This window comes from Hyla sarda, chromosome 1, assembly GCF_029499605.1.
Source record: "Hyla sarda isolate aHylSar1 chromosome 1, aHylSar1.hap1, whole genome shotgun sequence".
Taxonomy (NCBI): domain Eukaryota; kingdom Metazoa; phylum Chordata; class Amphibia; order Anura; family Hylidae; genus Hyla; species Hyla sarda.
In genome coordinates, this window is record NC_079189.1 from 29,908,169 (window position 1) to 29,926,801 (window position 18,633).

The window sequence follows — 18,633 nt, forward strand, 5'->3', positions numbered from 1 at the left end:
CACCTGTCTCGGGAAACGCCCAGTTTAGAAGAGGTTTGCTATGGGGATTTGCTTCTAAACTGGGCGTTTCCCGAGACACGTGTCGTCAGAGAGCACTTAGACAGAAAAGAACAACCTTAACTTCAGAAGCTCACAAGTACCGAAACGATTAAAACATTTTAATAGAAGTAATTTACAAATCTGTTTAACTTTCTGGAGCCAGTCGATATATAAAAAAAAAAGTTTTTTCCTGGATAACCCCTTTAACCACTTCAGTACTCTTAGCACTAGTTTTCATCAACTTTTAACATCTAGATTTTTGCAGTACTCAGTTAAACCAACCATTCCAGACCCAAATATGTTTATAAAACATCAGGAGCTGAACCTCATGCACCATACCTTATCTGGAAACCAAGGCTAAGAAAGTCCTGAGTATCTCCTCTCATCCCCAGATGTGTGGGGGAGAGGGAGGGAAAGCTACAGCAAGGTCAGCATAGACTCAGTATTCAACAATATATTTTGTATTCTAATTTTAACCCATTGCTATCCTTTCCAAATACAGACCTAGTTGTAGTTTTGCAACAGCTGGAGGCACATTGCAAAACACAGAGTTAAGTAACAAACTCCCAGAGTTTTGCAACAAGTGTGCCTCCAGTTTACAAACATGTGTGTTAACAAAGCCCCCCCACTTGTGACCCCATTTTGTAAACTACACCCCTCACGTAATGTAATAAGCGTGAGCATTTACACCCCACAGGTGTCTGACAGATTTTTGAAACAGTGGTCTGTGAAAATGAAAAATTTAATTTTTCATTTGCACAGCCTACTGTTCCAAAAAAAAGTGTAAATGCTCACTGCACCCCTTCTGTGAGGGGTGTAGTTTCCAAAATAGGGTCACGTGTGTGGGGGGTGTGTGTGTGTGTGGGGAGGGGGGGGGGGGGTTCACTGTTCTGGCACCATGGGGGCTTTGTAAACGCACATGGCCCCCGGTTTACATTCCATACAAATTCTCTCTCCAAAAACTCAATGGCGCTCCTTCTCTTCTGAGCTTTGTAGTTCACCCGCAGAGCACTTTACATCCACATATGGGGTATTTCCATACTCAGAAGAAATGGGGTTCCAAATTTTGGGGGCATTTTCTCCTATTACCCCTTGTAAAAATGTAAAATTTGGGGAAAAATCTTTTCGTAAAAAAAAATTTTTTTTTCATTGACACATCCGACTTTAACAAAGTCGTCAAACAACTGTGGGGTGTTAAGGATCACTGTACCCCTTGTTACGTTCCTTGAGGGGTGTAGTTTCCAAAATAGTATGCCATGTGGGGTTTTATTTGCTGTTCTGGCACATAGGGTCTTCCTAAATGCGACATGTCCCTCCAAAAACCATTTCCCCCGAAAATCACTCTCTAAAATCCCATGGTCGCTCCTTCCCTTCTGAGCCCTCTAGTGCACCCACAGAGCACTTTACATACACATATGAGGTATTTCCTTATTCGAGAGAAATTGGGTTACAAATTTTTGGGGGATTTCTCTCCTTTTACCCCTTGTAAAAATTCAAAAAATGGCTCTACAAGAACATGCAAGTGTAAAAAATGAAGATTTTGAATTTTCTCCTTCACTTTGCTGCCATTCCTGTGAAACACCTAAAGGGTTAACACACTTTCCGAATTTCATTTTGAATACTTTGAGTGGTACAGTTTCTATAATGGAGTCATTTATGTATTTCTAACAGAAAGGCCCCTCAAATCCACTTCAAACTGGACTGCTCCCTGAAAAATTCAGATTTTGAATTATTCCTGAAAATTTTGAAAATTGCTGCTATACTTTGAAGCCCATTGAAGCCCCTTCAAAAAGTAAAAACATTTCTACTTTATGATGCAAACAAAAAGTAGACATATTGTATTTGTGAATCAAGATATAATTTACTTGGAATGTCCATTTTCCTTACAAGCAGGAAGTTAGAAAAGTTAGAAAAATTAAAAATTTTCATTAAATTTGGGGATTTTTCACCTAGATAGGAGGCAAACAACAACAAAAAAATAGTGGTCTCAAATGGCAGGAGGTGCTCAACTCCAAATGCAGTTGTGCATTTATACTGGGGGAGCAGATCCTGCCCTTGTAGTCTGTTGCTAGCAAAAAAGCATACAATGGAGGATGCCTGCAGCGGACTACAAGTGCCACCAGATAAACAGTGTGGATGTGTAACAATTAGAACAATACAATACAGGTATATAGGTGCACTACTGTGGTAGATGTATACAGTGACATTGGCTATTCCTCAACACTGATGTTAAAATTGAGACATTCGCCAGTATATCCTTATATGAAGGACATACCAGAGCCCGCACACCAATGCCAAGGTTTCTCAAATGGCACGGGACATAATGATAATCCTACCAGTGCGTGATAAGCAAAACAGGGGCCAGTGGGCAATTACAACAGCATTAGGTCGACTCACAGAGTCCTCCCAGGTACCCTCCAGCATGACTAAGCACACATACAATGGGAGGATGAAGGCAAACTGCAAGCCCCACCTAAGTTGGCTAATATAGGTGCATGGCCTCACAGGTGCTACCTTCATGCTGCCTGGAAAATGTTCCAGGTGCATTACATATGGAGTTTACACACCTCCAAGTATAAAATTTTAACAACAACAAAAAACGTGGTCTCAAATGGCTGGAGGTGCTCAACCCCAAATGCAGTTGTGCATTTATACTGGGGGAGCAGATCCTGCCCTTGTAGTCCATTGCTAGGGGCGATCCCCAGCATAAAATGCATACAATGGAGGATGCCTGCAGTGGACTACACTGACCCCTGTTTTGCTTATCACGGACAGGTAGGTTAGTGTTAGGTCCCGTGCCATTTGAGAAACCTTGGCGTTGGTGTGCGGGCTCTGGTATGTCCTTCATATAAGGATATACTGGCGAATGTCTCAATTTTAACATCAGTGTTGAAGAAAGGAAGCAAGTAACGACGTCAATTTACCACTATGTTAAAGTAGAATATGTCACGGAAAAACATTCTCAGAATCAGAATAAAAGGTAAAAGCATCCCAGAGTTATTAATGCATAAAGTGACAGTGGTCAGAATTGCAAAAAAGGGCTGAGTCCTTAAGCTGAAAATGGGCTGAGTCCCTAAGGGGTTAAAAGGGGTACTCCAGTGGAAAACAATGTTTTTCATATTAACTGGCTCCAAAAAGTTAAACAGATTTGTAAATGACTTAATTAAAAAATCTTAACCCTTCCAATACTTAGCAGCTGCTGTATACTACAGAGGAAGATGTTTTCTTTTTTAATTTGTTTCCAATCTGACCACAGTGCTATCTGCTAACACCTCTGTGCATGTCAGGAAATGTCCAGAGGGGAGCATATCCCCATAGAAAACCTATCCTGCTCTGGACAGTTCCTGACATGGACAGAGGTGTCAGCAGAGAACACTATGGTCAGACAGAAAAGAAATTCAAGCAGCTGATAAGTACTGGAAGGGTTAAGATTTAACTTTTTGGAGCCAGTTGATATGAAAAAAATTGTTTTCCACCGGAGTACACCTTTACACATCTTCTCCCTTGAGGGGTTAAAATGTAGACCTCAGTGTATGATAATAGCCAAAGTGTATAGGAGATTAGTAAAATGACAGTACACTGCAATACACTAGAATTGCAGTGCACGGTTCAAGCTATTTCATATTTAAAAGATACCTGAGATTTCCCCAAAAAAACTTTTGAAATACCCTAGCGACTTTTCAAAAGTTTTTATCAGCTAGGGTCTAAGTGTTTAGACCTCGACCAATCACAGAAGCATGTGAGCGACACAGTCGTAAAACATAACAACTATATAAATGTTGTATCACTATCATTGTTCTGACTCGCAGAATAAAGATAAAGCTAACCTGTCATATCACAGAAAAAATTATGCTTCTATATGTTACTCACTAGGCCATGCTGATGCTTGACATGTCTATTCTATGTGTCCAGCTACTGTATTTGGCTTACAAATCTCTCCGTTCTGCTGCTCCCTCACTCTAACATCCACTTTTTAGGAAGGAGTGTGTCTGAGGCAAGCACCGAGCCCGCCCTCACTCATCATGCATTCACTTCCTTCCTGACTCTGCTGTGCTGGGTCTCTTCATCCAATCACTGCAGGCTGCTTTGTAACTCCCTCCCCTCTATTTTCATGCTGCAGTCTGATAGGACAGGAGTGAGCACAGAGGAGTGCTAGTCCCGCCCTCACTTACTAGACTTTGTCCTGGCCTGTACTTCAACTAAGACAAAGATGCTGCTGCAGCCGGACAGGATTATGTTCTGGATGGTATGGGGACCCCTAGTGGGCTTTTGTTTAAGCCATGATTTCTATAAAAAGGAGATTCATATTTTTACCAAGTATATTAGAAAAGTTAATGTTTTGCGAACATATAAAAAGTTTTTGAATCTGACAGTGCCCAGTTTCGTAATACATTATATGGTTAAAAAAAAGGATGCTATTAAAAAGTATGACTTGTCTAACAAAAAAATAAGCTCTCATATATTTCCATCAACATAAAAATAATAACACTGTGGATGGAAGGGGAGAATGAAAAAAAAACGAAAACTTATCATAGCAAAAAGAAGTCAAGACCACACGGGAATCAGAAATGGTTCTCCCTGCTACCTTAGACCACCAGGGTTGATGACATTGGGGGAGGTTTATCACTACCTGTGTAGAGGAAGAGTGGTGCAGTTGCCCATGGCAACCAGATTAATTCTCTTATTTTTTGAAGAGACCTGTATAAAATGAAAGAAGCAATCTGATTGTTGCCATGGGCAACTGCACAACTCTTCCTCTACACAGGTAGTGATAAATCTCCCCCATTATCCCCTTTACTACTCTTGACATTCATGGTATTTTGAAACTGTTTTATTTTTAGTTTTTTTTTACAAATTGGATTGATTCCATATGAATTCTGTTGTACCACATAATGTTTTAATTATGTCCTTTTAGGTTCCTTCAGGATCATCTTGCAGACCATTGGACAACAATAATGATGAGGAGGAGGAGGAACACTTATCAAAACCAGGAGTACTGATGTCTACACCAGACTTCGTAGGTTCCATCAACTCAAGTGGAGCATCATCGGAACTGTCCCACGCACCTGTTTTACAAATCAGTGACTGTACGGAGAGAAGCGAATCGATCAATGCTGGTGGCCGGTCTTCTACACCCATCAAACGGAATCAAGCTCCACCGGTAAACACCCCAAACAGCCGAAGCATCCAGATACAGGACAGAAGGAGTCCCGAGGAGAATGACTTCACGTTTGACTCAGGACGTAACAGGCGACTGGATGAGTCCTCATCGAGGCATCCGGAGGAGAATAGTTTCGACATTGGAGATGTCAGGCACTATAGACTTGAGTACGAAGACACACCAGAAGAGGACCTCATGGAGAACAATGACTCTGCTCTAAGGACCAGACTAAGGAAAACTCCAGATGCCGGTGAGTCAAATGATCAAAAAGCGCAAGAGAATAGCAAAAAGCCCGAAGGAAGGGATTACGAAAGAAGAGCCTTGATCGCCATCACCGTTGCTTCTCTCTGTCTTTCTTTATACCTCCTATGGAAGAGTCGAAACAACTAGATGCATTTAGGGCTTCCAAACCTAAAAGAACAAAGAAGCTGCTATACTCGTTCACATACGTATGTTATTGTTTCCTTGAGGTACAGATGAAGCACTTACCGCAACGTATTCTACAATTAGCCTCTACCTAACTCAGAATGGCTAATACTGAGAAGAGCTGAAAACAAATAGTCCGGAGCCTTTCTCTCCTCACCTGGTTGATAGTCAGAGGATCTTTGTACCCATTAGATCCTTGCTGATTTTCATTGACTTCTATCTAATGCACTGTTTCCCAACCAGGCTGCCTCGAGCTGTTGCAAAACTACAACTTCCAGCATGCCCGGACAGGCTGTCCGGGCATGCTGGTAGTTGTAGTTTTGCCACAGCTGGAGATACCCTAGTTGGGAAATACTGATCTTATGTGTATGATAAATACACAAATGATTTCATAGGATTTTCCCAAAAATCTCCATGTCACAGGATTTATTATTTGGAGTAAGCCTATTTTCCAGTGAGCATTCCAATCTTTACAAATGGATGAACTTTGGGTTTAGGTATTTCTCCCATGGAGTGCAATGACACTTAGGTTGCACTGCACACATACAAGTCTTCTATATACCTTCTAGTTTTTTTTTTTTGCCTATATTACATGCGCACTCACCATCACTATTCCTACAGCACTATCTGTTTCATTCAAGCACAGCTGCCTCCATGTATATATGTAAATACATAAGTAAAAGATATCTGAGGTCTTCAACCCACCTTTTCATACACCAGCTACTATGCCCTCAAGGTGCTTTATGTCTAGACCGAAATATCTTCGGCCTTATTTTATGTCTTTGTATCATTTTTATAAAAATCTGCTGCTTCTAAATAAAAATAGGATTGTTCACTATAATCTGCTGAATGGAACCTTATTGCTACGCAACTAAATACTTGCTGCTGTCTGCCTAGTACCAGGAGTTCCAATAATGTTAACTTCTTTCAAAGGTATAAAGACCGTCTCTTTACAGGTATCTTTCCTGGAAGGGTATGTTCACACTGAGGGTTTGGAGAGGAATTTCCACGAGTAATCCTGCTTGCTTATTCCTCTCCAAATCATTCAGCAGTGAAAAACCCTTAGTATGTAATGAAAATTCTGCTCCTCAGTTCACACTGAGGAATTTCCGCTAGCGGAATTCTGTCACTGCATTCCGTTCCGCATGAAGAATGAACATGTTCTTTCTTCATGCGGAATTCGCGTCGTAACTCCATAGAAGTCAATGTAAATTTTTTTTCAGGCCGCCACACTTCCGCACGTAATTTGCGCGGAATTTGCACGGAAATTGCGTAGAATTCGTGCAAAATTTTTTATTTTTTTTACAATGTCTCCTATGCCGCGCTGAACTCTGCACTGATTTCTGTGCGGAATTCCGCGCACATTCTGCGCAGAAAAAAAACTGTTATTTCTGAGCGGATTTGTTCAGCACAAATTCCTTGCACATATTTGTCAGTCTGAACGTACCCTAAGTCAATGTCCAACCACGTAAACAGGCTTAAATCACGAATAGCAAGTTAAAAAAACTTTTCTAAACTAACTCAGGCTATGTTTCCTAACTATTCCTCTAACTAACTAACACCCCTCCTACCCTTCAAAAAAAAATTCAGAGCTTTCAAAAGCCCTGTATTATACCTTTATTCTTGATCACATGTGCAATCTCCCAGCAGGAGAAAGTGGGTGTTTCCCAGCAGGCATGACATCACTGAAGCCTGCTGGGGGACCACTTCCCCCCTCACATTGTTGCAGTGCTATGATGAATAGAAGACCTCAAGCTCTATGCATGTTTCAGTATTGGGGGGGTCTGGCTGTTTGTTTACATCTCCTTTGAGGTCAAAGGCTCTTTTGAAGTCATGCACTCTGGTCCCATCATATAATCAAACAGATAAGGGGCCAGGAAGAGAGAAGACCCCCTGGTGGGATCAGAGGGGAGGGGGGAATGGAGTCTCCCTCCCAAGAAAGCAGATATATTTAAACAATGCTAGACTCAGAGTTGTTCAAGGCTGTGCCCCAAGCTGACAAGACCATCCTAAGAACAGCACTCTCACTCACTCATGAACTGATACCATCATGCTGTAAGAACTTCATCTTTTGTTTTCTGAACTTGTCTTGCTAAACTCTTTTATATATTTTTGTAACTGTATGTCATTTGTTTCTGTATTTTTATATAGTCGGCACAGTGATACCTTTTATCAGATTAAATGTTTTATTAATCAGCTCTGGTCTTTGATCTCTAAATATATGAGCTCACCTTTCTGAAGGAGGCTCTGGTAAAACACGTTTATCTAAGGGTTAATTTGGTGACTTGCTGGGACTTGTAGTGGATACCCAGAGGTCTGGTGGCTTTAACCCTTGCACCATCACACTCTCTCTAATGTCTTGGCTGGACCGATAGGGTGTGATCGTGACAGTCCACAAAGCACTGTTTTGTTGTTGTTTTTTTTTTCTGGGGGGATCCTGTGGTTGGATGCAACTTGTTGAGTAAAGGTGCAAAAGGAAGATGTTAAAAATCAAGGTGCACAGTCAACTAAACTGCAGCTACATACATGGTGTTCATCCAACACGTTTAAATACACAACTTGTTGTTCCTTCGCAAGGATTGTCTAGATCATCAGAGTGGTTTCAGGGCCACTGAGTTTAAGGGAAGTAGGAAGAAAAGACTCCAGTGGTCAAAAGAGCAAAAATGTATTAACCCCTTAAGGACCAGGGGTTTTTCGTTTTTGCATTTTCGTTTTTTGCTCCTTGCCTTTAAAAAATCATAACTCTTTCAATTTTGCACCTAAAAATCCATATGATGGCTTATTTTTTGCGACACCATTTCTAATTTGTAATGACATCAGTCATTGTGCCCAAAAATCTACGGTGAAACGGAAAAAAAATCATTGTGAGACAAAATTGGAAAAAAAACGCTGTTTTGTAACTTTTGGGGGCTTCCGTTTCTACGTAGTACATTTTTCGGTAAAAATGACACCTGATATTTATTCTGTAGGTCCATACGGTTAAAATGATACCCTACTTGTATAGGTTTGATTTTGTCGTACTTCTGGAAAAAATCATAACTTCATGCAGGAAAATTGATACGTTTAAAATTGTCATTTCTGACCCCTATAACTTTTTTATTTTTCCGTGTATGGGGCGGTATGAGGGCTAATTTTTTGCGCCGTGATCTGAAGTTTTTAACGGTACCATTTTTGCATTGATAGGACTTATTGATCGCTTGGGTTGGCTCCAGGAACATTACAGTGACTTTTGCTTGGTCATCACATTACCCAGATCTAAAGACATCTCTCAACAAGGTTGAATGGGCTGTTCAGAGCATGTCCATCTTATGTGCAGCAACTGCAAGAAGTCATCCTGTCTATGTAGGCCTATATTGCTGCAGAACGATTTCATTACCTAATGGACTTTATCCTGTGATGATTTGTTGTGGATTTAAATCTCAAAGGAAGTCCTAAAGGCTACTAGAATATTCTTGCAATATAAGCATATTTATACACTATCTAAGGTCACAGGGTTGTAGCACAGTCTACTGACCCTTGGCCACCAGGCAGAATCATGGTGAGCCAAGGAACAGGATGCATGTGAAAATAATTCCTGGCATGGTTGCGCTATAGAGGAAAGTTTTAAAGAGTTGAAGGATTCTTCTTGTCTCTGATCCCTTCTGGTATTGCACGTGGTGCCACATGTGCAGCATGACTGAGCATAACCTCATGTTTCCTGTTTGAGTGTAGGTCAAGATACAGGTCAATGTCTCAAGATAGAATTTTTGAGAAGTTTTGCCCTGTTCCTCAATTTCTAAGGCTTCCCCAGACAGAAAATAGCAGTTACTGTAGAGATACGAACAGAATGTAACCTACATGTATCCCAATGTGAGAAAGCTCAGTAAAGCCCCTCTAACAGAGTAGAATATCAGAATATCCTGAAGAAATCATTTAGGCTTCTTACTCCAGCACTCTCCCCATCTGTATTGCCCCACAGACTAATAATGTCCACTTTGTGTCCATGATTTTAAGACTTTATGTGCCTCCAAATAGTACTTCCTCTGTGCCCCCATTTAGTAGTTAGGCCCCTTTGTCCCCTATAGTAGTTGGGTCCCCTATGAGCCCCATGTAGTAGAAAGACTCCTTCTGTGTCCCCCATATATTATTTTAACCATCTATGTGCCCCATATAGTAGTAAAGCCCCCCTTTGCCGATATACAGTAGTTAGGCCCCCTTTGTGCCCCCATATAGTAGTTAGGCCTCTTCTGTGCCTTTATTTAGTAGTTAGGCCCCCTTTGTGTCCTCATGTAGTAAAGCACCCTCTGTGCCCCCATATAGTAGTTAGGCCTCTTCTGTGCCTTTATTTAGTAGTTAGGCCCCCTTTGTGTCCTCATATAGTAAAGCACCCTCTGTGCCCCCATATAGTAGTCAGGCCCCCTCTGTGTCCCCATGTAGTAGTTAGGCTCACTCATAGTAGTTAGGGCCCTCTTGCCCAGTCACCCAGTACATATGCGATCATTATGTTCCTGTGACAGGAGACCATTAAGTTTAATCTCTTAATAACTGCCAAACCAAAACACCTTTTTACAGTAGTTGAGAGTAATTAAATATAGATGCTAAGCCCCTCTATATGCGACGGGTGTCAGCTGTATATTACAGTCGACACCTGCCAGCAACTGCCGGCACTGGAATTTAGACCGATCTGGAAGTTTAACCCTCTGCATGACCAAAAAATAGCAATCCCGGCATGCAGAGAATAAACTCACAGGTGCCACACATGTCAGGGGTCTGATCTGAACCCCTGCGGCACAATTGGAGACTATCAAGCAGACCATCTAGGAGACTATGTAGGAGACTATCCAGCAGAAACCCTTTTGGGTTTCATGACATGGACCATTGTCCTGTTGAAAGACGGCACAGTGTTTTAGGAAGACTTGGGAAGATATGGGTTCAGATGGTATGATTACAATGTTCCTAGGGCCGGAAAAACTCCAGACCACCACAACACCACTGGCCTGTTGAACCCCAGTGCACTCACAGTATACGGCTTCATGCTTTTAATGCCAGAGAGGGACCTGGCTATCTGTATGGCTTAAGTGGAAATTGGGCTTTCCACTCTAGACAACCTTCTGTCATGTGTTCAAGGCCCGGAGATGTTTTTTTCTTGGCCAATTCGAGACGTTGTTTGCCATGATGCGGAGTCAACAAGGGCACCCAAGTCAGTCTTTGGCTATTAAAGGGGTACTCCGCTGGAAAACATTTTTTTTTAATCAACTGGTGCCCAAAAGTTAAACAGATTTTTAAATTACTTCTGTTAAAAAATCTTAATCCTGCCAGTACTTATCAGCTGTTGTATGCTCCACAGGAAGTTCTTTTCTTTTTGAATTTATTTTCTGTCTGACCACAGTGCTCTCTCCCGGTTGCCTCTGTCCATGTCAGGAACTGTCCAGAGCAGGAGAGGTTTGCTCTGTGGATTTTCTCCTACTCTGGACAGTTCCTAAAATTGACAGAGGGGTCAGCAGAGAGCACTGTGGTCAGACAGAATAGAAATTCAAAAAGAAAATAACTTCCGGTGTAATATATAGCAGCTGATAAAGTACTGGATGGAATAAGATGTTTAAATAGAAGTAATTTACAAATCTGTATAACTTTCTGGCACCAGTTCATAAAAAATAAAAAAATAAAATAAAGTTTTCCACCAGAGTGCCCCTTTAAACCGCAGTCAACGCAAGGTACCCTGAGAGGTCAACATAGTATCTGAAAAGTCTCATTGGTTCACTTCCTGGGCTCAAATTCTGACTTCCAATATGAGATTGTTACATATATTCTAACATCATTATGTACATTGTGACATCATCATATATATTGTGACATCATTACGCACATTGTGACCGCATTACGCACATTGTGACATCATTACGACATCATTATACCCATTGTGACATCATTGCGACATCATTATGCCCGTTGTGACATTATGGTACATTGTGACATCATTGTGTGTGTTGTGACAGTCTTGCACGTATTGTGACATCCTTATGACATCGTTTATGCCTATTGTGACATCATTGTGTAAACTGTGACATCGTTACAAGTCTACGTTCTACACCGTTCTACACCGTTACGGATATTTTATCATCATTATGTATACTGTGACATCATTACTTATATTGAGACATTATCATCATAACATCATTATGTGAATTGTGACATCCTTCCGTTTACTGTGCCATAACTATTACATTGTTACGTATATTGTGACGCCATTAAGCACCTTGTGACATCATTAAAACATCGTTCTGTATATTGTGGCTTCATTATATCGTTACATATATTGTGACATCATTATGTGAATTGTGACACCTCTACGTATATTGTAAAATCATTATTAGTATCAGTGTTTCCCAACCAGGGTGCCTCCAGCTGTTGCAAAACTACAACTCCCAGCATTCCCGGACAGCAGCATGCTGGGAGTTGTAGTTTTGCTACAGCTGGAGGCACCCTGGTTGGGAAACACTGATATAGATATATATATATGTGTTGTCCCGGTACCGCATCCTATACAGTACCTGTATATAGGTCCCCATAGCCAGAGTCCCTAGGATGTCGGGGTCCTTCTTATTTAGTCCACCCCTTGTCACCTCTCATCTAGATATTAGTTATCTTACAGTTTACTCAGAGTTTCTATAAATGTAATTGTACAAATGTATATAAGTGGTTAATTACCTGTACGGAGCGTAGCAGGACCTGCGGGTCACGTGATCAGGTAAACTCTATGGTTTTTGCTTAAGGATCTTTGGAGGTCCCTATGACTTTTTGCGCTCACAATTCCTTGTAACAGTGAGTGACAGATATTCGGACCAATTAAAATGGCCCTGCCCCTGCCCATATAAGGGAGTGGCGGCCATAGCTCGCTCTCTTGTTCCCAGGCTTTGATGAGAGAAGGATCTGTGCTGCTGTCATCAGTGAGTTTAGGCCTGAGTCTTGCGGGGACAGCTGATCATTACCAAACCGTGAGTGTATCAATCCCTAAGCACTCTGCAAGATCACCGGACCTTATCTATCCCCTAAATCCGGACGGATCTTCGCAATTAACCCTAAATTCTGAGATTTATAATACAAGTCAAGGTCCGCAACAACTGTCAGTCACTGAAGTGTATAGAGACTGTATTGATGAGACTGTCACTGTTCATTGGATGTACCGCAATCCTTTAAGTAAAGTTTATCCAAGTTCAAGTTCAGCTACCTTGTGGACCTTCCGTCATTATTTGCATGCACCTATCGTTACTGGGAAGGGCGGCGATAGGCCGGAGAATTACCTCAGCATACTAGCCCTCAGCCTGGCGTCACGAACTATAGGGTTAACCTTAACCCCTGATATACTAAAGCAAAACCCTGACTACACTACCACTACCCCAGAGGCCTACCACAAAGCCTTTTTGGCATCATGAACAGGATTCGGGTGTGTGCCTACGACAGTCGCCACTAGTGAAAGTGTACTCCCCCCAGAGAACGAACTTTATTCATGTACTGTGACTTATACTCCGGAATAAGGGGTTGCGCACACGTTGCTGTGTGGAGGAAGTGCGCATGTAAAGTAAGGGGGGAGGCGAAACAGTACAGCAGAGCTACAAGCTGTGAAAGGAAGAACTGAAGTTAGCGTGGGGCCTCCCTGCGCTCGTGATCCAGAGACCCCGCCCACCGACGCCCTCGGTGCCGCGGCGGCCATTTTGTTGGAGTCTAGTGCCGGAAACCAACAAAGAGAGATAGTTCAGCGTGGGAAAAGGTGCAGAGTGCGACAACGGGTTGGAAACTGTAAGGATCCGGAACAGTACGGGACTCTGAGACACAAGTTGCCGAATTGAAGTCCTATATAGAGTCACTTCAGCTGCCGATCAACGCACTCAAATTTCAATTAAAAGCTATTGAGTTTCAAATCACCGCTCTCAAATTTGAAATCTACGCTCTCAAGTTCCAGATTAGAGAACAACTGCGTATCTCCTTGGGACCTAGGAATTCAAGATCTATTTAAAGGGCCAGCATACCAAATACAGAGATGTCAGAACCTGCAGCCCCACAGTCCCACTCTGAACAGCAAGGGGGCGATGCTTCGGTGGCCCCACCAATGGGGTCTCCACCCCAAGTCAGAAGGGTGTTGCCGCCTGCACCAACACTTTCTACCTCACAAAGACGTGCTCTACCTTCAATTCCAGCAAGACCTCCATCACAGGCGGAGCAGGACCCAACAAGTCATCCTTCAGTCTCTCCCTATGTGTTGGGAGCCCCTGTTGCGGCACCTGTCTTCTTGGGGAATCATGTGCTTCCCACCTACAATGGTGACCATTTTACATTGAGAGACTTTAAAGAAAAGTGCTGGCTGTGCAAAATCCCGACATGGCTTTCCCAGCTTTTAAGAGACTAGCGGTTAAAGTGATAGAATCAGGACCTCAGACAGAGGAGGCTAGTGTTCCCGCTACAGAATCTCCGGGGCCCTCGCGCCAGCCACCTGGCCCTTCTCAGTCTGCCCCGCCAACACCTTCTTCTATCCCTTGGACAGCTGACCTACAAGACATTAAACAGGACATTGAGCAGTTAGCCAAGGCCTTTAAAGAAATGGCAGTACGGCCAAACTCTTCTAGATCTGCAACCCCGCCACCTAAGAAACCTGACCCCCATCCTGCTGGTCCACCTAATACCCCTCCTGTGAGACCACCTGGAAATCAAAGACCTTTCTGTAGATATTGTAACAAGAATGGACACTGGAAGAGCCAATGTTGGGCTTTAAACGGGCATCCCCTGGGGTCGAGGACCACACCCCAGGAGTAGCGGCTGAAGGTCCAGAATCAATTAGCGACAAGAAAGGACTTGTCCTTGTGAAATCTTCTTGTCCTTATGTACAGGTGATAGTTGAAGGTATCCGGTTACAAGCTCTGATAGATACGGGGTCTCAGGTGTCACTATTCTCCAGGGGGTTTTCTATAAGTATTGGGTCCCAGAAAGGTTGTGTGAACCTCAGGAAGCGGAGTTTAGAGTAATTGCGGGGAACGGGAAACCAGTACCCAGGCATGGCTACTGGGAGCCCACGGTGCAGGTGGGAAAGCATGTGTTGGAAAGGCAGGGTGTGATTGTCACCAATGTTAGGGATGAAGGAGCAGCTGATTTCATCTTAGGCATGAATATTATGAGGCACTGTTTTGATGATATTGTGTGTGCACTGCATGCATCTCTCCCTCACTTGTCACCCCCAGGCCGGCGAGCTGCCCAACACCACCTCAAAATCCTCCAAGCAGAACAGAAGTTCGGGAATTATCAAGGAGAAATCTGTCGAGTAAGGATTCAAGATATACGAGCCGTTAGTCTACAGCCACAGACGGAGACGGTTATTTGGTGTAGAGCCCGACCCGGGGTGAAAAATCAAGATTATCAAGCGCTCTTGGAACCCATCCTACTAGAAGATTGCCCCTTGGTGCGAGCTGCTAGAAGCCTGGTAACAGTACGTAATGGGAAAGTTCCGGTGAGACTTATTAATCTCTCTCAAGTTGCCGTCCGACTACCCAAGTATACCCCGGTGGCTACCCTGCACCATTTAGATGTCAGAGATATGGTCTCGAAGACACAAGTGGTTCAACGAGGACCTGACCAGAATCCTGTGGAACCTTGGTGGAGCCAACTACAAATAGGAGGCGAAGATACCCCCAAGGAACAGGTGGAAGGAGTATTCCAGGTAGCTAAGAAATATCAAGAAGCTTTCAGCAAGTTCCTTGAAGACTTTGGCAGGACCACCATGATCAAACATAGGATTCTCACTGGGGACAGTCCACCCATTAAGGAGAGACATCGCCCCGTGGCTCCTGGGATGTATCAGACCATAAAGAAGATGCTCGTGGAGATGAAAGAAGCTGATGTCATCCAGGAAAGCCAGAGTCCTTGGGCTGCGCCTTTGATCCTGGTGAAGAAAAAAGATGGAACTATCCGCTTCTGCGTGGACTACCGGAAGTTGAACGGCATAACTCATAAGGATGCCTATCCTCTCCCCCGTATTGAAGAATCCTTGACTGCATTGGGGGTCTGCTGCCTACTTTTCCACACTGGATCTGACGAGCGGTTACTGGCAGGTGCCAATGGCGGAAGAAGACCGAGAAAAGACCGCATTTGTGACCCCCATGGGTCTCTTCGAGTTCAAAAGTATGCCCTTTGGACTGTGCAATGCACAGGCTACTTTCCAATGCTTAATGGAGCGATGTTTGGGGCATCTTAACTTCCAGAGTGTTCTGTTGTAGTTAGATGACGTCATCGCCTATTCCCAGACATATCAGGAACACCTGGATCACCTGAAAGAAGTTTTCCTTATTCAACATGGACTCAAGGTTAAACCTTCCAAATGTCACTTGCTAAAGCCACAAGTCCACTATCTGGGACATGTTGTCAGTGCTCAAGGGGTCCAACCTGATCCAGACAAAGTGAGTACTGTGAAAGAGTGGCCTACACCCAGGACGGTACGGGATGTCCGAAGTTTCCTGGGATTTGCTGGTTATTACCCAGGCTTCATCTCCCATTTTGCTCAAATTGCTAGACACTTAACCGAATTACTGAGAGGGACCGCCCGGGACAATTATAATGGAAGGCTCCCCATACAGTGGGCTGAAGAACAAGAAGATGCCTTTCGAGCCCTGAAGTACCTCCTCACGGAACCCCCCATTTTGGCATATCCTGACTACAGCCTGCCGTTACACCTAATCAGTTGCCAATAGCTGTTGCTCCCTGTCAACCACCATTGGTTGCTACACCAATCATCAGTCCTGCTCCTGTGACTGCTTCAGTTCTTGATGCCCCTACTCCATCGGTCTTCAGAGAGCCCCCCCAGTCCAATCGAAGATGTTGCTTCTGTTTCCAGCCCTCCAGCTGGTCCCTCGGGGACTGAAGTTCATGAGGAATCTCCAAGTGAAGGGACTCCTGACTCGGAGGTGGTGTTGCGGCGGTCTCAAAGGACTAAACAGGGCAAACTACCCATAAGGTACCAGGACTCACATTTAGTACCTGCACACATGGTACCTTTGATAGCCCTCTTCAGTGCTCTGCCTATAACTTTTCAGTACTCTAGATTACTGACTTAAATGTACTACCTCAAGTTTCTCTAGTGCATACACCAAAATAAATATCTCACTTTAGAAAAACACTTTAGGGATTGTAGCCTATTGAGATTCAATTCCTGCCACTGTTAGGTACACTTCTTCTTCTTTGCGTGTGTGAGATGCTCTGCTTGGCCAGTAGGTGCTCTTGCAAATATAGAATTAAACAAGTAATTCTTAAAGTAACCTAGGTAGGTTATGTGAAGTGCTCTAGGGGTAAGTAGCGTGTAGCCGATAGACCCTAGCAGCCAACCTTGCTGTGACCTAGCTTCCGGCTTGCCAGTATACCTTATGTGTACTAACAGGTAACTCATAGTTGGCGAATAAAATGTGTGAGATAATAAAAATGTCTAGTCAGCTTGACGCTAAAGGTATATAGAGCTGTACTAATGTTTAGTTAGCCTCATAAAGATGTGTAGAGAGCTAATAAAAATGTCTCCGGAGCTAGAAACTACATGTTAGAAAGCTGCCTAATTATCAAGTAAGCTTTAAAATGTATCATAAGTTTAATAAAATGTTTTAGAAGCTAGAAACTAAGGGTTAGATAGCTTTGTTAATGTCTAGATAGCTTCATTAATGTCTAGATAGCATTAATGTCTAGATAGCATTAATGTCTAGATAGTATCAATGTCTAGAAAGATTTATATTGTCTAGTTCAGATACTAGTAAGAGTATCAGAGAATGTAAATGTGTTCAATGTTTACTTAGGATGTATAGCAAACTTGTAAGTATCATCCTAGTCTAGTCCTAGTCCCTCTGTCTTAGGGGACAGGTGTCGAGGTCGACTTATCTTAAGTAAGGGGGTTTGTGGTGTCCCGGTATCGCATCTTATACGGTACCTGTATATAGGTCCCCATAGCCAGAGTACCTAGGATGTCGGGGTCCTTCTTATTTAGTCCACCCCTTGTCACCTCTCATCCAGATATTAGTTATCTTACAGTTTGCTCAGAGTTTCTATAAATGTAATCGTACAAATGTATATAAGTGGTTAATTACCTGTACGGAGCGTAGCAGGACCTGCGGGTCACGTGATCAGGTAAACTCTATGGTTTTTGCTTAAGGACCTTTGGAGGTCCCTATGACTTTTTGCGCTCACAATTCCTTGTAACAGTGAGTGACAGATATTCGGACCAATTAAAACGGCCCTGTCCCTGCCCATATAAGGAAGTGGCGGCCATAGCTCGCTCTCTTGTTCCCGGGCTTTGATGAGAGAAGGATCTGCGCTGCTGTCATCAGTGAGTTAGGCCTGAGCGTTGCGGCAACGGCTTATCATTACCAAACCGTGAGTGTATCAATCCCTAAGCACTCTGCAAGATCACCAGACCTTATCTATCCCCTAAATCCGGACGGATCTTCGCAATTAACCCTAAATTCTGAGATTTATAAAACAAGTCAAGGTCCGCAACAACTGTCAGTCACTGAAGTGTATAGAGACTGTATTGATGAGACTGTCACTGTTCATTGGATGTACCGCAATCCTTTAAGTAAGTTCAGCTACCTTGTGGACCTTCAGTCATTATTTGCATGCACCTATCGTTACTGGGAAGGGCGGCGATATGCCGGAGAATTACCTCAGCATACTAGCCCTCAACCTGGCGTCACGAACTATAGGGTTAACCTTAACCCCTCATATGCTAAAGCAAAACCCTGACTACACTACCACTACCCCAGAGGCCTACCACATATATATATATAAATATATATATATATTGGCATCATTCAGTATAGTGTGACACAATGAATACATCGTTTCGTACATTGTGACATCATTATGTATATTGTGACATCATTACGTATATTGTGACGATGTACATGTTATTAGCCCGGTTGCCATTATATTGTGACACCATTGTCAGCCATTTGGTGCCTGCAGGCTGTATTGTTGGCCTCCCAGGCGGCTGTAGACATGACAGGGGA

General features: G+C 43.1%; 1 protein-coding gene across 5 annotated transcripts in view; it reads left to right on the top strand.

Annotated features, from left to right (window-relative positions):
• MAVS (mitochondrial antiviral signaling protein) overlaps positions 1–7,808 on the top strand; it is a 58,658-nt gene extending 50,850 nt beyond the window's left edge. For all 5 annotated transcript variants that reach the window (XM_056553515.1, XM_056553569.1, XM_056553565.1 and 2 more), the window contains one exon: positions 4,955–7,808. In XM_056553515.1, coding sequence (XP_056409490.1) covers positions 4,955–5,590 — 636 coding nt within the window. In that variant the 3' untranslated portion in view covers positions 5,591–7,808. The remainder of the gene's footprint in view (positions 1–4,954) is intronic.
• The last annotated feature ends 10,825 nt before the right edge of the window (positions 7,809–18,633 follow it).